At 36.4% G+C, this 21,655-nt stretch overlaps 1 protein-coding gene across 1 annotated transcript; it reads left to right on the top strand.

Annotated features, from left to right (window-relative positions):
- Positions 1-752: 752 nt before the first annotated feature.
- On the top strand, positions 753-15,589 carry TMED7 (transmembrane p24 trafficking protein 7). Its single transcript, XM_074360498.1, has 3 exons — positions 753-1,286; positions 6,070-6,315; positions 9,671-15,589. The coding sequence occupies exons 1-3, from the start codon at positions 1,092-1,094 to the stop codon at positions 9,905-9,907; spliced, it is 678 nt and encodes a 225-aa protein (XP_074216599.1). The 5' UTR covers positions 753-1,091; the 3' UTR covers positions 9,908-15,589.
- Positions 15,590-21,655: the final 6,066 nt, after the last annotated feature.

The raw sequence follows: 21,655 nt of genomic DNA, 5'->3' as shown, positions 1-21,655 counted from the left end.
AATTCATTCAATTTTTCTGATCCTGAATTTCCTCATCAGTAAAATAGGCATAATAATACCTACCTTATAGGGTGGCTTGAAGGACTGAAAGACATAATCTATGTGCTTAGCACAGTGCCCATAATAAGGAGTGCTCAAGACATGCTTATTTTCATTTAGCAAAAGCTTATGAAGCGCTTACTACATAACAACCACTCTTCTAGGGACTTTTTCCAAATAGTGAAGCCTTGTAATAACCTTCTGGGTTACGTACTATTATTGCCCTCATTTCACAGATGCAAAGACTGAAGCTGAAAGGTTAAGCAACTGGCTCAAGGTCACACTGCCAGTAAATAGAGTAGGGGTTAGAACTCCTGCAGTCTGGTGGTCACAGAATTCAAGCTCCTAGCTAAAATGCTTCCCGGCAATATTTTTTGGTTTACAAGAAAACTCTGAAAATTGCAAAGCGCTCTACCATAGTGATTAGCCCCCTACGGCAAAGTGAACTCTTTCTTCATCACTCCCTCGGAGCTGCCCCATCGCTGCTCTCAGAAACAAGCCGGCGGAGCTAAATATCCAGGGGCGGGTAGCTCCTACGCCCGCTGCCGGCAGCGGGCTGCCAGCCGGGCAGAGGCACCCTCTAGCCACACCCCTTTTCCTGGCCCCGCCCCGCCACGTCCCCCAAGCTGGCCCCGCCCCTCGGCCCAGGCGGCGGCGTAGGTAGAGCAGACGCCTTGCGAGCTTCCACGTACACACTCCAGCGCCTCTCCCCGCGGCCTGGCGAGAGCACATCCGGGTCGCTGGAGCAGGTGCCTCAGGCCCCGCCCCGCCAGCCCTTGTCCCGACTTCCGGCCGTCTCGGGCCTTTTCCGCTTGTTCTCTACCGGCTCTGTCTCTGCTTCCCGGGTCGTTCTCGGCTCTAGGCCCCAGCCCTTCAGCACCCCTTCCCCGTACCGAGCGACTCGCTCCTCATCCCAAATCTCTCCGAGGCTCCGAGCAACTCTGCGGTGCGTCTTCGCGGTGCGGCTCGGGCCGAGGCCTGCCGTGCGCAGTGAGCCCGTGCAGACCTGACCCTGCGTCTCGCCGCAGCTCCGTTGAGGCCGCCGCCTCGGGATGCCCCGGCCGGGGTCCGCGCAGCGCTGGGCGGCCGCCGCGGGCCGTTGGGGCTGCAGGCTGCTCGCGCTGCTGCTGTTGCTGGTGCCAGGGCCCGGTGGCGCCTCTGAGATCACCTTCGAGCTCCCCGACAATGCCAAGCAGTGTTTCTACGAGGACATCACGCAGGGCACCAAGTGCACCCTCGAGTTCCAGGTACTACGGGCTCAGGCAGGCCCGGGCCCCAGCTCGCGGTTCCAGGGTTGGGGCCGCAGCGTACTAGGTGCCCCCCTCCTGTCTGTGTGTGTTTATTCTTTACCTAGTTTAAGAATCACCTCTAGGTAGCTGATGCAGGACATTTGGCTTTCCTCTCCGAAACTTTGCGCAAGCAAGAGACATTTAAGACCAGATACTAGGATATGTGAATTCCAGAAATGCTTCCTGTGGCTGTGACTTTTCCTTCCATTTCCTTTAGTTTAAGGCCTTTTGAACTTCCTTCCTTAGAAGAGTCTCCTTTAAAAAAAAGTTACTTGCTTTCTATCATGCCCAACGGCAGACCCCCACTCTCTAATCTACACCTCCTCTTCAATCAAATTTGAAGTGCTGCCAGTATCTAACTCCATTGCTTTTCAGGTTTTCCACCGATATTAGGACTATTGGTTAATTCCTTATCATTGGAAGAGCTCCATTCCGGACTAGATGACCATTTGCTAAGAGTGCTGTGGAAGGAATTGCTGTGATAAATAAGAGGCCCCTTCTCATCTAGGGGATTATATAAAAATGTTTATTAAACAGAATGTAATTTCTTAAATTGGTTAAAACAATCTTTACTGTGTTTCTTTTTTTGTTGGTAGACTTATTTAATATATTTGAACAGCTTGTCAGTACGAGTTGCTGGTGACACAGAAGTGACCAAAACAGATAGGGACACTGTTAATCATTCTTGATTCCCTACCCATCCTACCCTTCTTTTCTTAATTAGTACCTGCTCATTCATCAAAATTGTGCTTTAAGAGCAGAGACTAGGTCATAAATGGTCTCGTCATTGGAATCTGTGAAGGCTTCCTTTAGGAAGTAATTTGAAGCTGAACTGTGAAGGGTGAGTTGTAAATAGTTGGATAAGGGGGAAAAGGGAATAGCCTTTGCAGGGTCACTGTGGTAACAGTGACTGGGAATTTGAAGACCATAGACAGGTCCAATATAGTTGGAAATAAGAAGCCTGAAGAAGGGAGGTCAGCAGGGGCCAGACCATGTAGTGCCCCACTGTCCGATTTAAGGACTTTAGTTTTTCCTGAGACTATTAGAAGCCATCAGGGTGTTGTAGGCAGTGCAGTGACAAGACCTAAATATTCTTGGTGGCTGTATGGATGAATATTAGCTATGCAGGTAGGGAAGATACTACAGAGAGTTGCAGAATAGATACAGAAGACTGATTAGGAGGCCATTGTATTGGTCCAGGCTGAGACTAAGGTGGTAGCAGTGGGGAAGGAGAAAAGTGAAAGGATGGGAGATATGTAATCGGTACCATCAACAGGACTTGGTGTAGTGAGTGAGGGAGAGGAGGCCAAGGATGACGCTTAGGTGGCTTAACTTCATGGGTTAGGACCAGGAGACAGAAAAGGTGATAGCAGGAATTAAAGTGTCAGCAAAATTTTTATTTATTTGAATTTAACAAACATTTATTAACTTCTTATATGTGCAGATGCTGGGCGTGGTGCTGAGAGTACTATCCTACTACTGTTGAGGGCTAAAAAATTAGCATCTATTATGTGGCAGACAGTATACCAAGCATTTCGAGTGTTATTACATAATAGGACAACTCAGGACAACTCAACGTGAGATGGGTATAGTTTTTATTCCTTTTTTAACTGATGAAGAAACTGAGGCTTCAATAAGTTAAGACCCAAGTCACAAAAATTAACAGGAAGCAAAATCAGTATGCAGTTCCAGCTTCTTAATTACTTTGTTATACTACCACCTAAAGACAAATGTGGCAGAACTTGACCTCAGGGGGCTTACATGGACACACAGTCATGTAATGTGATGTTCAATGCAATAATAAAAGTACTCAGTAGATACAGCGCTGACTGAAGATGGAGGATCATCAGGGGGAATTTAACTGAGGGGCTGGTGTGTGAGCTGAGTCTAGAAGGATAAATAAGAGTTACTCTTCAAAGTGGTAGAGGGGGAGGATGTGTTTGTTTGGCAAATGTGTTATGTTTGTGAGACTTTATTCCAGTAGGCCTGAAAAGTAGCCTGAGTTGGCACTGAAATACACTGAATAATAGTGTTGCTTTGTAGCTGTGGGTCTGAGGGCTTTAGGGGTAGTTTGTACCAGTTTTTCAGCATCGTTCATTGATAACAGAGATTGATCATTTGTACCTGTTCTCACTGAGAACCCCCAGAGACTCTCCCATCGAGAATGGTTACACAGTAGAAATATGCTTATGTGACCAGCGAAATAGGAAAAACCCAGCCAAGACACTATTTTGGGCTTCCTGGTTCCAAGATATTCCTTGCACGCTTGGGTAGTTCCTGATCTGAGAGGGTATATTTCTGGCCACATCCCTCACAGAGGGAGGACAAAGGAGACCGACCACACCTGACGTCTCCTGACTTCCTGCTGTGAGACAGCTTTTGGCTATGATGTTTTATATTGTATTGTCTTCCTGTAATAAACTATAGATTTGTAACTTGTTGTTTTGAGTCTGGTGTTTCTTTAGCAAACAAACCCTGTGTAACTTGTCACAGTTAGTACAGATGTGGGGCAGAGACTTACTCAGAGAATTTCTGGCATTCTGGTATCTTGCGAACATAGAGTGAGAACGGATGTAAAAGAGGTGCTGAGGTTGCCTTGAGAAGGTACAGGGGAGTGGTATGCCGTTGATAACAGGTTTGGATTTTTCTGGAGGCCACAGGAATTATCAAAAGGTTTTAAATGAAGGTTCAGTGGGGGATGGGGAAGGATGGGAAGTTGCTTCCTCAGTAGACATGTAGGGAGGGAGGTGCTGCTGTCAGCAGGTGGCTGCTACATGTGCCACAAGGCACAGGACAGCACAGCCCCTACACCAAATTATCCAGCCCCTAATTATCGAACTGAGTTTAAAACCCTGGATTAGTGGGAGGAGAGACTGGGTGATGGGAAGACCTTTTAGGGAGTTGTGGCAGTAGTCCTGTCTGGACTGTGGGTTGGGAATGGAAGAGGTGGGGTGAATCTGAGAGAGGCAGTAATATCAAGTGATACCTGTGACTAGTGGACAGGTAGGAACACATAATTTGAGATGATCCTCAGTTTTTCTCTTACGGGACTGGACAGGTTGTAAGGGGTTGCCTTTATTTGAAGTAAGATTACTTATTTTAAAGTTTGATAGAAGAAAAGTGGCGTGGTGATCAGTCCTGGTCCTTTTTAGTTTGTATGTATATTTTGATTATTCAGAGTACAGTGGTGAAGTATGAATAATTGGGTATATAAAATGAAGTCATTATTTCACCTAGAGGAGAGGTTGTTGACTTTTGGTGGGGAGGGGTAAATGCCCAATTGCTAAGACACCGTTTTTATGTCAAACGTTTTATCTGTGTATTAACATTTGGCTATTTTACAGTTCCCTAAGTGCATAGTTATACTTCATTTAGTTGTCAAAATGATCTTGTAACATAGTTCAGTTACTCTTCAGTGACAGAAGGACACGTAAGTAGCTAATCTAATTTGAAGTCCAAAGTTTGATCTCTATGTTCTACAAGTCTAGAATGTCAATATTACGCTAACCCAGAGGATTTCTAGCTTGAAAACAGAAGCTTGAAAATGCATCTCATGGTGGTTGGAACCCTCAAATCCAATGTCTCTTTCTCATTAAACTTTCTCAGGTTGATACATGCCACCTATGTTTCTTCTGTCTCCTCTCCCTCTTTCTTCCCAGTTTTTCTCACATAAGGTGTCCTTTCTCCTCTTTAATCCTTTTCCCCTCTCCTTTCTTATGCCTGTCCAGTTACCTCACGAAAAAAATCTCTCCCTCCTTTGTTTATTTGTATAACCCAAATGGCCCAAATTGTAACAGATTAAGCATAAACCCTTGAAAATAGCTCCAGAATCCTCTTCAGAAGTTTTCACCTACTCCTGGCTTTCCTTTCATATGCTTGCCCTTAAATACTGGCTTTCAGATGAGCCGATTTGTTTGTTTTTGTGTTATTCTGCTTTGGTTTTGCTTTAATCACAGGTGTTTAAACAATATAGCTTAATTGTTTGTTTCTCTTGGAAACAAGTTTGTAAATGATGATACATTCTTAGACTAGCCCACATGTCTATTCTGTTCTTAATGTAACTCAAAACAAAGTATGTATCAAATTCCATATAAGTGACCTATAAAAGAACTTAAGAACACAGCCTAGTTGTAATTTGGCAGTAAAATGAGTTTAAGCTCTATAATAGAAGTATGCGTGGGATGTTAGGCTAACGACTGACCTACTTTACTGCTTCACTGTACTGTCTGTGTGTACTTGGATGATGGTAATAGAAAACTAGGTGAAAAAGTTTGGGGAAGGAAAATATGTGGTAGTAAGCTTAAGAGTCAAAGTTGACTATGGCATTGAGCTTCTGCCTCTGCCTCTTACTAGATGAGTAAATCTTGGGTGGATTACTTATCTTTCCTAAATTTCTCAGTTTGTCAAATAGAGGGGAAAAAAAACTCTCTTGTAGGATTGTTGGGAGAATTAAGTGATACAAGAGACCTGCATTAACTAGAACAGTTGTCTGACTAGTTGGTTAGTACCCTCTTTCCCGTCAGGAGGGAATTTGTTCAGTTTACGTAAAGCTTTAGTTGAACTGAAATTTGCCTCTCAAGTTCCATCCACTGGTAGAAATCCAAAAATGTAAAATTGCCTGTGATGGTAAAAAAACAAAAAACGACAACAAAAATCTTACAGCCATTTTAGCATGAAACCTGGTTAATTTCTCAAACTTGTTAGTTACAGTGATCTTTCCATTTTTTTTTTTCTTTTGTAGGTGATTACTGGTGGTCACTATGATGTAGATTGTCGAGTAGAAGATCCTGATGGTAATGTGTTATACAAAGAGATGAAGAAACAGTATGATAGTTTTACCTTCACAGCCTCCAAAAATGGGACATACAAATTTTGCTTCAGCAATGAATTTTCTACTTTCACACATAAAACCGTGTATTTTGATCTTCAAGTTGGAGAAGACCCACCTTTGTTTCCTAGTGAGAACCGAGTCAGTGCTCTTACCCAGGTAATAACAAGTCAGCAATATGTTTATATGTCCAAAGGGGGAAAAAAACATAATTTAACATGCATTAACCACTGATGAATCACAGAATTTTAACATAATCTCTAAGACCTGTCTTAACTCTTATAGTAGATAGGCATTTCACAGAGAACTTCAGGCTTTTTTAAAGAGGACCTTTGTTAAGGAATTTTATGAACTTTTAAATATGAAGAAAATAAACATTAAAACATCAGTAGCAAAGGAAATTTAAAAGGCTAGACAGTACTCCAGCATTTTGAAGCATTTTCTGTAATTCATGGAGGAACATTGCTATCATAAATTAGCAAAATGATGCCTTAATGAATATATTTACTTTTATACCAGTATTTAGTGTTACTCATACTGCTATTACAATAACTTTTGTGTAACTGAAGGTAAAATATTCAAGAGTTATAGTAAGTCAAGTAACAAAGATAGTTAAGGAAGCTAAATTGGGTTTTATTTTGAAGAAGAGCTTAATGAGGGAAAGAGCTGAAGAAATTTAAAGTCATTGAACAAATACGGCTCAGGTGATAAGAAGGGCTGTTTTCTAGTTCAAATACAGTGTGAGCTTAAGAGTATATCTAAAAGATAATTCACTATCCAAAGGAATTATTTACCACCAACTTGTTAAAACCTTAAATTGACACATATTGTTCCCAGGTTCCAGTTAGTCTCTTGGCCAAAGTCATGTGGTGATAGAGGCATTTTTAAGAATGTGTAACATTTACATTTTTTTTTACACATTTTTAAGAATGTGTAAGAGCCTTAATTCATAAACCTATTGTAAGCATTAATAAGATGTATTCAAATGCTCTTAGTCTTAGACACGTTCTCTTTACTGTAGCATCCTGTGTGAATGGCACTGTGCTTTGTAAAAAGATTTTTCTTTGAGGCCATTGTTTATAAATTATTACTTAACCTTCATACATTTTAATTTGTGTAATGAGATAGATTGCTTTAAAAACCTAAGTAGATAAATGTAAGAAATGAGTGGTAGCAAAGTGTTTAGGACAACTTAGCCTCCTATATTTGTATCACATTTTTAATCTTTTCTTAGTTCTGTTTTTCTATTTTCAAAAAGCTAGTAAATCTCTCTTACAATAGGGATACTTATAAAGCAGCTGTTCATACTTCAGAACTGAAAAAATTACCAGCTAGTACATGTAGAATAAATGATAGAGTTTCATTAAATCACCATTTTGGGACCATTAATCAATAAAATGATGAATCTAGAGTAGGCAGTGATCACCAGTCACTGCAAAATCATTAGGTGAAAGGCTGATGGGGAACTTTGTAACAGATGAATCTGAAATCACCTAACTCTAATAATCATTCACAAATGGAGACATAACTAGATATTATGTGTCTTCTGATAATATGCAGTAAGAACATAACATTGCCTGTAAGGTGTTCCCACCCAGACATTATGCCTGAATCCTATCAAGTCTCTGGCTCCAACCACTAGTTTATAAGAAATACAGAGGATAAAAGGTGCACCAGGGGAATAAAAATTAGCAAAATCCAGAAAGTGGGAAGTGCTGTAGGATAGAGGATTCAGTTTCTTCAACAAATAAATGGGAAGGAGAAAAAGAAGGAAGAGAACCTTAAGATTAAAGAAGATTTTAAAAACATACCAGCTAAATGATTGTGACTTTGTTTGGATTCTGATTTGGAAACAACTTTTGAGACATTTGGGGGAAATTTGAACACTAACTGTATATTTGATAACTTTTAAGGAACTATTAATTACTTTGTGTTACAATACTATTAGAGGTATATTTTTTAAAGTGTTACATTTCAGAAATGTACAAAAGTATAACTGAAATGAGAAAATATGAGATTTGCTTTAAAGTAATTGGAGTGGGGAGGAAGTTAGATGAGTACAGACGAAACAAGATTATCTATGTTTAATAATTATTACATGGCAATTCATTGTACTGTTCTCTATACCTTTGAATATGTATGAAATTTCTACTTTAGAAGTAGAATTTTTTAAAAAAGGAAAACAACACCTTCTCAAAAATAGTATGAATCCATGGAAGTAGTTTTTTAATTTCTATGATTCAGCAGTACATTGTAACCCATGCCCTGTTGTCAGGCTTCAGGAATTCCTTAAATGTCCTGAATTTGTATCAAATCCTTGTTTTTATGCATACATTTCAGGGGAACAATTCTTAGACCACATCCCATTTTGAAAACATATAGAATGCACAGAAATGCTAGAAGCATCTCTCTACCTCTTATTAAAACATAGATACCATTCATTTTAGCACAGTTTTGCCAGTCTTTCATTCCTAGGGGCCAAACAAAACAAGAAGCAAAAGTGTTTGAGTATTCTAATAGGTAAATTCAATTTGTAGACCTTATAATTGCTCATGCTTTTTAAAAGCACTTAAAGGAAATATTTTTATAACTACTCCTTTCGTACTTATTTTGGTAGAACTTTATTAAGTGCTTAAATTATTTTCTGATGTCTGTATTCCTTAATTAAAATTACAACAAACTCATTAAAAAATTTTTAATATGTGGTTTGTGATGTAAAATAAGTATAATATAATACAGCATGTGTTTCATCACCAGGATAAAGTTTTTAGCAGCAGAAGGGTATTAAACTCTGATCTACAACAAAAAATTACACTCTTAACCCTTCTCAAAGCAGATAGTGTAATGTATAAAAAGATCAGGTGTCATTTGATGAAGGCTCACAAACACATTACACAGTTAAAATGAAACTTATGTCCCATTGAGAACTTATATATTGGTGTAGTTGACAGACATGAGGGAGAAGTGGTAAATGTGAAAAAAAAAATCCTACTCTGTCCTATCACTTTAATATTCAACTGTTTTTAAAATAGTGTAATTTTGACTGACTCGATCTTTTTATGCCATATTTGGTTAATTTTTGTATATATGGACTTTGATTCATATTCTTGGTATTGGTCAAATTTACTGACCTGCCGTGCTCTTCCTCCTAATTCTTCCTCTTTGAGAAACCTGGCCTTGAAATTCTGTAGCCGCCAACCATAACTGGTTAGTTTCTCTTCTGCTGTTAGCTCTGTGTTCTGTTTACCAGCTTTCAGGTGCCACAGCTGAGATATTCCACTTTGGAGCAAGCAGCTGCTTCTTGGGATGTCCCGCCTTCCCAGTCGTCCTAGTGGGAATGAGTAGAAGGGCTGCTTTGCCAGGACCACTGACATTAATGGGTGAATGAATGAATGCCAGTTTAATAGAACTTTAGTCAGATGAGGAATTGAGATCAGATTGAAAGAAAAGATGAATGTGCTGGATGGATTGGACAGAAAGTATTAACATACTAACCGAAAATATTTCCTTTCAGATGGAGTCTGCCTGTGTTTCAATTCACGAAGCTCTGAAATCTGTCATCGACTATCAGACTCATTTCCGTTTGAGAGAAGCTCAAGGCCGAAGCCGAGCGGAGGATCTAAATACAAGAGTGGCCTATTGGTCAGTAGGAGAAGCCATCATTCTTCTGGTGGTTAGCATAGGGCAGGTATTTCTTCTGAAAAGCTTTTTCTCAGATAAAAGAACCACGACAACTCGTGTTGGATCATAACTACGTTTTGAGAATTGATGCACCATTGCCGCTGTAATATTGCTGTCCTCTAATTAATTTTAGGTACCGAAGGACTTAATATTGGCAATATTTTTAAAACCTTACTCATACACTTGTTGGGGTGGATGTACAATGCATATCCCCAAGCTGTGGAAAGGACACCTTTTTTATTTGTAAAGGTAGAAACACTTTGGAACTTACTTTGGGCTCTTCATAAATATTCAACCTAATGATCTACTCTTTTCTTGGTTGTTTATATCTACTCTTCACACACTAAACTTTGGTATTTTGATTCCTTTTAGCCATTTAAAAGTACTTTTCTTGTAGGTAGTGGATATTTTAAAAACCTTTGATTTATTGTCCACCTGTGTTGTGGAGGAAGAAAATTGCCTTTTAGTTGTTTATGGTAAATAAAGTTTTGTTGTTAAGAAAACGAATTATGATTAACTGTAGCCCAAGCCCTATTCTGCACTGTTTAATTTTGTGGGGAAAAAAATAACTAGAAATGTTAGTTAATATTGATATAATTTTAAATTGATCCATCATGGTTTAATTTATTTCTTTTGCTTAGAAAGTGTCATTTTTGTTGTTTGGGTTTATTCTATGATCTATAACCAGATATGTTACTTTTTTCATAAAGATACTCTTACCACATAGAACGTAGTATGTTTCAGTAACATAATAGAGCTTATATAGGCCTTAAAAATCAGACTGTTGTAACAGGTAAAAATAAACGGAGAATAATTTAAGACACTTAAGTGGGGGACAAGTGAAATGAGGAAACTTTTACTGAGTTATTGGCACATAATACATTTTTAGTGCTTTTACAAAAAAAAGGTGATCTGTTTCGTTTTAAACATTTGGATTGGCTAGTTCTTGCTCTTTGAGTTATCTGAGTTATTCACATCTTAAATTGACAGTTGTAATATAGTACTGTAAAAGTGCCATACATTTTATCCTGATGGGTGTGATGCACTGAGAAGTTAGTTTCTTTGGTTTCTTCTTTTTTTGTTTTTTCTTTTTTTGCTTTTTTTGTCTTGCACATGTAATTTGTACAATCTCTGGTTAGCAGATCTAAGGTGATTTAAAGAATTAGAGTGCTGTGTATGTGTTTCTTATTTGATAATCTTCATTGATTGTACTGCATTTAGTGAGTATTAAATAGTGCGTTTTCTGTACACCATAGGGTTTAGACTATATTTGTATTCTATAACTTGTATAGATTGAGCTGATTGAAGTAAGATTTTATTCTAGAATAGAATTCCAGATATTCTAGAATAGAATACAAGATGATACAAAATTGTATGTGTTTAAAGCTTTTATGCTGTTAAAAAAAAAAAAATGCAACGCTTTTTGCCATGCTTCTCTCCCCCACCTAAAAGTGATGAGTGCTGGGCAAGACTCATGTTGTTAGGACTTTGATATGTGGTACCATGGAATACTGATTGGATAGCAGTTCTAGTTGCTTAGCATCACTGACTAGAAGTTAGCTCTTACTTCCAAGCTGTCTTAAAATGCATATATAAGAGCAAAATGAATTCAGGTAGTCCTGCTTACTAATTTCAGGTGCTACAGCGTAGCAAGGGATGAACATATTTTCAACCCTTTAATTCTAAAGTTTTTGAAGACCAAATAGCTACTCCTTCAAAAATATTTGTCACTGGATTAAGAACTGAAGTTTAAGATTTTGCAGATTTACCTGTTGGGGTTCTGGTATAGGAGTTGTCCTGCAGTTTTATAAGTGTCCCTCTATGTTTAGATTTGCAAATCTTAAACACTAATGTTAGAGTGATTGATAAGCCTGGGCCTATGTTAAATGTCCTTTACTGGTTGCCTTTATGCTCTGTTGTGTTCAGATAGTTACACCGTAATTAAGTGAAGTCAGGTATCATCAGTGTGCCGAGTTTGGCATAGATAATGCAGTTATTTAATCTGTGGCTATCAAAATTTCATGATGTTAGACTATTACCACAAATAAGTTGTGATGAAACTATTGAGATGTATTAAAAGTTTTGAAATCACCACTGTTACCTGTTATAGAAAATAATACCAGCTTAGTTTAGTCTGTTTGTAGCTGGTTAAAGTTTGATGGCTGTCTATACTAAACTAGATATGTATATAAAAGTTAGAAAATACATATCTATCCAGACATGAATATTAAGTAAGAACTTTATTTTCTTCCTTCTACCATATAGTTTGTAGCTCATCTCTTTTCTTTAAGCCTTTCATAACTTGTTGCAACAGTTTGAAATTTCCCAAGTATTTATGTTTGGATGTATGGCTCAGAATACATATTTAAACACCATTAACTGTATATATTTTTAAAGTAGAACAGATAATGGAAAGGGACTTGATATACAAGTTTGTACTAAAATTGCAACTGTGTGAAGATACATTTTAAGATATTACTTTGCTAATAATCTAAACATTCTTTTTTTATTAAACAAATAGTTTGGGGTTCACAACTTTCATCCTGGCTTGATGATAATCAACTTTGAAAACAGTGAACTGAAAAGCAGTTTTATTCTTTGAAAGATTTCATTTAAATCTCTGTACTATCCACTTTTGCTCAGTTTGTAAATGTGTAACGTTTATGGTTAAATATGACATAGCAGACCCTATGACTATTGTTTTCAGAAATTAAACAAATTGGTATATAAATAATTCAAAGGGGCTTTTCATTTACTTTTGAAAAGAAAAAGAAATTTCTCTAAACATGTTGGTTCTGCAGGATTGCACCAATCAATTCTTGTAGAATAAAAAAAAATCTTTCAACGAACTGACCTCACTTGTTTCTGTCAGGATTTAAAATTTTTTAAAGCTCCTTATCAACTTGCAGCTGGGAGTACAGTTTTGTAGCAAAAGAGTGATAATTTATTTGATATTTCACTGAAACATCTTAAGGACTGACCAAGAAAGTTAAAGAACAGAAATAACAACCTCTAAACCACCTCACTTCTAACCGTCTTTTTGGATTTCTTACTGAAAGTTTGGGTGAATGTGAGTTAAGCCTTCAGTTCCCTAAAAAGCTCTGAATTTTTAGGTAAATGAACCTTAGATTGTATAATGCCAAGTTTTCTCAGTTTTTCCCCCTTTGTAAGATGTTATTCGGGGCATTCTGGTTCCTGTACACAACCCTACAAAAGCAGCAAAGAAATAACAGTAATATAGGTTAACATTTATTGAATGCTTTCCTTGTGCTAGGTACTGTGCCTAGTATTTTATTTCTATTGTCACGTTTCAGCTTTGCAGTAATCCTATGAACTAAGGATATATATTCTTAAGATCTTTATTGTGGTTATGATTCCTGTGCAGTAAACTACACATATTTTAGATCTACAGTTTGATGAGTTTTGATAGATGTATATGAACTAAGGATATTATTCCCATTTTACAGATGAGAAAACGGAGGTGTAGAGAGGTTGTTAAGAATCCTGCCTATATCACAATTAGTAATTAGCAAAGTGTGAACATGAACCATGCCAGTCTGGCTCCAGATCCCTCTTTCTCAACCACTATGCAATACTACCTTACAAACATTAATTAAGGATAGGTCTCTGAAGGGTTAGCAATCTTGATTTCAGTATAGCTCAATAGCTGTTCAGTGTTTGGTTTTGGAATCAGCCAAGTTCAGATCATGGTAGTGTGACCTCCCACAAATGATTTTATTAACTCTGTACATTTCTGCTTCACTTATTACTAAGGTAATATCTACTATAATGAGAATATAATGAGATGTTTATAAACACTTAGGGTTAGTGCCTATCATATATAAGCCCTTAATAAATAATAGCTATATTTTTTATCATCAGTCCAGTTTTAGTCTCTTGATCTTTCTTTAGTTCCTCACTGTAGTTCTTACTGTAGCCTCTATATGGCTCTTAAATGATATGTAACACGAATATGAAAGTCTATCATGTACATAATAGCCTGCCAGAAGTTTCAAAAATTAATAAGATAATCTGACCTCCAGGAACATAGTAGTTGTAGGATGGCTATAAATGCAACTAATGTTAAGTAAGTAATGAAGCAGAATGGACTTGAAGTTTCCAAGACGGAGTTCTAGAGGAGGAAAGACGTATGTAGATCAAAAGACTTACTCGTCAAGGAGTTTTCTTTGTCATCTCCTGGGTGGGGAAGGGTGCATTTTGTCTAGTTAGGCCAGCGGTTGAGTGGATTAATCCCTGATTCAGGGATGTGGGCGTGAATTTTTTGTTACAGATCAAAAACCATTCTTTAACTGTTACTAGTAAAGGTGCTGTTTGATCTGGTGAATAACTTCTCTATCTCAGTTGCTTCCAAATTGTGGAGGAAAATATGGGGATGTTATCCACCAAGTATGCTGTTTTTCAGTCTGCTTTCTCCATTTTATCCACAAGGTAGCATCATTAGGAATGATTACAATCCTTGCTGAAGACAACATTTATTAGAGGTAACATTGGTCTGGCTTAATCTGTTTTTAGTGCTGGTGATTACTAGTGACTACCACTACCTTAAAAAGAAAAGGCAACACGAGAATTTGAGAAGTAATGGTTCAAAGAGTAAAATCTACCCATAAGCCACTATCCATTTTGATGTATTACAGGTATTTTTTTATAGATAGAGATGTTTATTTTTAAAGAATTGGTATTGTCTATAACAAATTTTTAAACTTTTAGAAATTGTGAAATTTGTCATAATATAGAAGAGGGTATTAAACATTTAAAGAGAAATTTACAAAGCACATACTCATAATAATTAATGCTCAGGTTAAGACATGCAATATTGCCAGCACCATAAAAAGATCCTATGTATCTTTTCTAGATCACATTCCTGAATTTCCTCCCTAGAGATAACTAATGTTTTGCTTGTAATGAAAATAATTGTTTTCTTTTCCTTTTTACCAGTTATGTATGCTAGTTCTTCTCAAACTACTTTTTAAAAAATTTCCAAGTTACCACAAACTCACAATACAAACGTGTAAATACAAAATCATGCTTGAATGCTTTGGTAATACTGAATTGCTATCAGCCTTTCTAAATGCTTACTTTCTCTGCATGCTTCCTCTCACTTTAAGTGCTTCTCTCTTCATCAGCCAATAACAGTTCAGTATGGTCACTGGACCACACTCTGAATGGTACTGATGTCTCCTCTCCTGAAAAATGTCTAAAAAAATCAGGCAAAAGTAAACTTTAATAAATAAAGTTTAATGGAGTATTAAATTCTGTTTAATAAATTAGATATTACATGTATTCTTTCGTGACTTTGTTTTGCTACATCATCCGTGTTGATGCATCTGGCTGTAATTTTCATTACTGTGTGGTAGTCCATCATATAAATACATCAGAGTTATGTGTCTGCTCTACTGTGATGGAGTTTTGCTGTTATAAACAAAGCCACTATGAATATTTCTGTATATTATGTTCTGTTACGCGTGTGTATCATCCCTTGAGAATACATCTAGGAGTGGAATTGTTGGCTTACAGAGTATGTGTGTCTTCATCTTTACTAGGTGCCACCTATCTTTCCTAAAGCAATTGTCTGAATCAGTGCTTTCACCAGTAGCAATAGAAAGTTCCATATTTGATGTTGTGAGACTTTAAAACTTTTGAAAATCTCCTGGGTTTATAATGTTGTAAAGGCAGCACTTAAGAATTTCAGAAATAATGGTTCAGAGAATAAAATCCACCTGTAATTCCATTATCCATTTTGATATATCTCAGTTATTTTCATAGATATATGTGTATATTTTTTTTAAAGAAATGGGTATTATACCTCATTGTTGCTTAATTTGAATTTCTATGAAGTTAATTATTTTTTCTTACAGGTTTAATTACCACTTGGATTTCCTCTTTGTGAAGTCCCTGTTCAGATGTTTTTCCCATTTTAAGAAATTGGATGTTTTGGTTAACAGGATTCCTTTACATATTAGAAGACTGATCCTTTGGTTTTAAGTGTTTGGATATCTTCTCACAGTTTCTGTTTGTTTTCTGCCCCTAGTGAAGTATATCAGTCTTTTCCCATATTGTTGGCATTTTTATGTCTTATTTGAGAAATACCTCTCTATCCTGAGATCATAAATATCTTCTCCTGTACCATGTTCAAAAATATGTATAATTTTGTCTTCTACTTGAATTGAGTTCTATGTATGGGATAAGGTAGGTAACCAGGTTTTTTGTTTTTTGTTTTTTGTTTTTTTCTTGAACACATTTCTTTCTCTTTTGATTTGCCATGCCAATTCTGTGATCTATTAAATGCCCATATTTACCTGAGTCTTATTTCTGTTCTATTCCATTGATCAGTTTGTTTATACACCAGGAACATACTGTCTTAATTACTAAAGCTTTAAAAATTATTGATATTTAGTAAAACAGATGTTTATAATTTGTTCTTCAAGATTTTGTCTGCCATCTGTCCCTTGCATTTTATATAAAGTTTAGATTTAGTACAAGTTTCAACAAGACAAAATAAATCTGCTAGGATTTTGACTGGAGTAGTATTTAATGTGTCAAGACTTTCTTCTTTTATAATATTGCATTTTCCATTGAATGAACCTATCCTTTTCATTTCTAGGGCCTTCCTTAGATCTTTTGATAAAGTTTTATAGTTTTATTCATGGAAGTATTCCGTATGTTTTTGTTATGTTAATCTTGTTTTCTTTATGTTTTTTGATGCTATTATCTTTAATTTTTTTGTTGTTGCTGGTGCATGGAAATACAACTTTTAAATTGATTTTTCTATTCAGCATCTTTGCTAAATTCTCTTGTCAATTCTCATAATTTATCTGTAGATTCTTTGGACTTTTTGTGTGTACAGTTGTCTCATCTGCAAGTCAGGACACTTTTGTCTTTTTGTTCCTCACACCTTTTCTTTGTTTTTCTTGTCTAATTACAATTGACAGGGACCTCCAGTACAATGTTGAATAGAAGTCATAATAGGCATTCTTGTTTTGTTCTTGTTCTCTAGAAATGCTTTCAAGGTATCCTGTAAACAGTTTATGATTTTTTAATTAAGTTTAGAAACTTTCCTTCTATTCTTTGTTTGCCAAGAGGTTTTTTTTTTTTAAATAATCATAAGTGATGTCAGAGTTTATCAAAAGCTTTTTCTGTATTTATGAGAAAAATAATTGTTTTGCCATCTTTATTCTCTTAATGTGGTCAGTTATGAGGACTGATCTTCTGTTGTTAAACCAACCTTTTTCTGATTTGTTTGTTTTTAATGGCTAGATTTGGTTTGTTTCAAGATCTTTGCTCAACATCAAGATTATACATCCTTATAAAATGAGTTGGAGAGAGGCTTTCTTTCCTAGTTTCAGGACGAGCTTCTACAAGATTTACATTACTTCTTCCTTAAATCTTTTATTAGAAATCTTAGGTGAAGTATGTTTGGTTGGGATCTGGTGTGGTCTTTGTGGGATACTGATTCATTTTTTTTATTATTAATAAGAGTATTTCCTCTTATGGAATATTTCCAAGAATCTGTCCATGTCATCTACATTTTCAAATTTATTAGCACCGTGTTGTTCCAATCCGTTTTTTTAATAATATGTCAGATTTGTACTGTCATCCTCTTCATTCCTGATACTGTTACTTATAGTTACAAATTTATACTATTTATTATATAAGATATTTATATCTTCTTTTTTACTTGTCCAGTCTTAGCAGAGACTCATCACTTTTACTGTTTTTTTCAGAAAGCCAGTATTTTTTCCTTCCAGTTTTACTGAGATATAATTGACATATAGCACTGTGTAAGTTTAAGGTGTACAGCAGAACATTTGACGTACGTACATCATGAAGTGATTACTACAGTGATTTTAGTCAGTATACATCATCATATAGATAATAAAAGAAAAACTTTTATATATTTTTTCCTTGTGATGAGAACTCGAGTTCTTACAACAGTCTTAACAACTTTCATATATAACATATAGCAGTGTACATATAGCAGTGTCAGTTCTCCTAATCATTTTGTATATTACATTCCTAGTACTTATACAACTGAAAATTTGTACCTTTTGACTACCTTCATCTAGGTCCCCCTTCCTCACCCCTACCTCTGGAACTACAAATCTGATCTTCTTTTCTATGCAGTTGTTTGGTTGGTTGGTTGGTTTTTTAAGTAGAATTGACCTACGGCACTATGCCAGTTCCCGGTGTACAGCATAGTGATTCGGTGTTTCCATACATTACAAAATGGTCACTATGGTAAGTCTTGATACCATCTGTCACCACACAGACTATATTCTTCATGTTGTACGTTTCATCCCTATGACATTTATTTTGTACAGAAGTTTGTACCTCCTAGTTTCCCTCACATATTTCGCTCATCCCCCACCTCTTTCCCCTCTGGCAACCACCTGTTTGTTCCCTGGATCTATGACTTTGTTTCTGTTTTGTTATGTATGTTCATTTGTTTTTTAGATTCCACATATAAGTGAAATCATATAGTATTTTCTTTCTCTTACTTATTTCACTTAGCATAATACCCTCTAGGTATTTCTATATTCTTGTAATGGATATTTAGCTCAGATCTGGTGTAACGTATATTTAAAACTACAGATTTCTCTCTTACTGTTCTTTAGATCAATGTTAATTTTCTATGCCATGTAACAAATTACCACAAATGTGCCAGTTTAAAACGTATATATTATCTCACGATATCTACAGGTTAAGAGTCTTGGCACAGCTTAGCTGGGTCCTCTGTTCAGGGTCTCACAGGGCTGCAATCAAGTAGTCACCTGAACTGCCTTCTTACCTGGAACTTGGGGGGCCTCTTCCAAACTCATCAGGTTGTTAGCAAAATTCAGCTGCTTGCAGCTGTAGAACTGAGGCCTTTAGCCACTTGAGGCTGCTCCTCTCCATAAGCGCTTCACATCATGACTGGTTCTTCAAGGCCAGCAGGAGAAAATAAGTTGCTTTGATTCTCTTCTTTCAGGGAAGGCTTGACAGGATTCACCCGATTATATCAGAGCTTCTTCCCACCCCTGGAATAATCTCCCTTTCAATAAACTCAGAGTCAACTGAATAAGGACCTTAATTGCATCTTAAAAATCTTTTCACCTTTACCGTATTCTGTTGGTAAGAAGTAAATTACAGGTTCTGCCTACACAAACGTATGGGGATGGGGATAGTGAGGTATTTTGGGGCCATCTTAGAATTCTGTCTACCAGGAAACCCCTTCTACAAGTCTTGATATCTATTTTAGTTACTCAACAATTTCAAAGAATTTTTTGATTTCATTATTACTTCTGATCTGACCCATAGATATTATTTGGAACTATAATTCTTAATTTCCAAACACATATATTGAAGTTCTCTTTTATTATTGATTTCTAACATAATTGCTTTGTGATCAGATAATATATTTTCTATATAACTTAAGTTCTTTGGAATTTTTTGACAATTGCTTTATGACTCTGTTTACCTCCCTCCCTTTATATGTTGTCATATATTTTGTATCTAAAAGTCATTACTGTTGCTTTATATAGCCAGTATTCATTTCCATTTACCCATGTATTTGCCACCTTTTTGCTCTCTGTTCCTTGCTGTGTCCATAATTCCATAATAATTTTCCTTCTGCCTGAAGAGTACATTTAGAATTTTTGGCTGCAAATTCACTTTGCTCTTTTTTTTTTTTTTAAATGTCTTTGTTACTGGGAAAAGGAAAGTAAGAATTACCTTGGTTTTTAGTCACCCGAAAAAAAGATTCTTGATGAGTGACAAAAAAGTGTGATAAGCAAAATTTTTATTAGTGAAATAAAAAAAAATAGTCAAAGATAGTACACTCCCAAGAATTGGGAGCGGGCCAATCCAAGAGAGGAAAAATGGCGCCGTTCCTTTGTTTTTTCCTGTTTTTATACCCTGGTTTCGTGATTGATTGATTGACTGATTGATTGACAACTCAGGTTCCCTGCACTCTTGTTGATTGACAGCTCAGGTTCCTTGTGTTCTGGATTGTTCCTTTCCCCTTCCTCTCCCCCTGTCCAGTGGTCATTTCTACCTAAACTACCTAACATCTTTATTTTAGCTTTATTCTTGCAGGAGATTTTTGCTAGGCATAGAATTCTCTTGAAGATACAGTTTTATGGTTTCTTTTTTTAAATTGAAGTACAGTCAGTTACAATGTGTTAATCTCTGGTGTACAGCACGATGTCCTGGTCATATATATACACATACATATATTTGTTTTCATATTCTTTTTCATTAAAGGTTACTACAAGATACTGAATATAGATCCTTGTGCTATACAGAAGATACTTGTTTTTTATTTATCTCATTGTCTTCTGGCTTCCCTTTTGTTACTATGAAGAATTCAGCTATCAATCTTTTGCTCCATTGAAACTAATCAGTCTTTATTCCTTTCTCTGGCTGCTTTCAAGATTTTCCCTTTGTATTTGACTTTTGGCAGTTTAATTATGCTGTGTTAAGTGAGAATTTCATTGTATTTTCCTGCTTGGGTTTTATTAGGCATCTTGGATGAGTTGACATGTCAGCTCTGGGAAGTTCTCAACTATAATCTCTTTAAATATTGCCTCTGTCCAGTATTCTCTCTCCTTGCCTTCTGGGGCTCCGAGTAAACATTTGTTAGAACTTCTTGGTTTTCTTTCTTACATCTCTTCATGTTTCTTCTATATGTTCTGTATCTATTTCCTCTGATCATCCTAGGTAGTTTCTTCTTAAATAGCTTGTAAATCATAATTCGCTTTTCAGCTGTTTTTAATTTGCCATAAGACTCATTCATTGAGTTCATAATTTGTTTTTATAGTTTTTAATTCTGTTTTTCTGTTAGATTCTTTTTCTTATCTGCTCTATTGCTTTTTATGGTATCCAGTTCCTTGCTGCAGTTTTAAGTGAGAATTTTATTTCCATGGAGTATCCTTTGTGTCTGATAATCCCAGTGTCTACCGTCTGCCCTGGTTCTGTTTCTACTGTCTATATTTCATGTTGCTTCTAGGTAATGTTGTCTTGGTTATTCTTGTATCTCATTATCATTGCTTGTTAACTTGAAAACCCTGAAAAAAATTTGGAAATAATTTAAGATCTGGGATGATTTTCTCTTCCTTAAGAGGTTTTGTCCTTTCTGCCATGTACCTGAGGTCATTAGCAGTCTGAAACTTTGGTTTTAGATTTTTGTCCCTGTCCAGATGGCCCACTGGACTGCAGTTTGTACCCTCACTCCAGGATAGAGCCCGTGGGCTTCAGTCTAGAGCAAGGGTTGTTTCTTCACTTTTGGTGGATACCAAACACAACCCTTGTCTTTCCAACTCTCGTTGCTGAAAATACAACTCTACCTCTCAACTAATTGCTCTAGGTTGGCAATCCACCCCAAGGCTAACAGTAATCCTACTATTCCCTGAACTCTAAAGCTCTCCCTGAATTTGACCAGGTAAATTCTATCTTATGTCTTCAAGATGTTTATTGTGTTTCCTCATGTTTCATCTTAAGTGGGAGATCAAATATTTTATGATTTCTATTGTGGTTAATTTATTGACCAGTGGCTTATTTCAAAACGTGTCCTTTAATTTCCAAACAAATAGGGACTTTTCTAGTTTATCTCTTTGTTTTTGTTTTTCAGATTAGTGGTTAGTGAACATACTCATATTATTTCAACCTTTTTAATTTGTTTTGATTTTGCCTTGTTGAGACTTGCTCTATGGCCAAAAATACTCTGGTTTTGTCAGTGTTCCACATGTATGTGAAGAAATGTGTATTCTGAAATTATATTGAGTGCCATAATCTATACATGTCAGTGAGGCCAAGTTCATTA

Source organism: Camelus bactrianus, chromosome 3 (genome assembly GCF_048773025.1).
Source record: "Camelus bactrianus isolate YW-2024 breed Bactrian camel chromosome 3, ASM4877302v1, whole genome shotgun sequence".
Classification (NCBI taxonomy): Eukaryota; Metazoa; Chordata; class Mammalia; order Artiodactyla; family Camelidae; genus Camelus; species Camelus bactrianus.
Note: the sequence above shows the minus strand (reverse complement) of the source record. Positions and strands in the feature narration are given on the sequence as shown.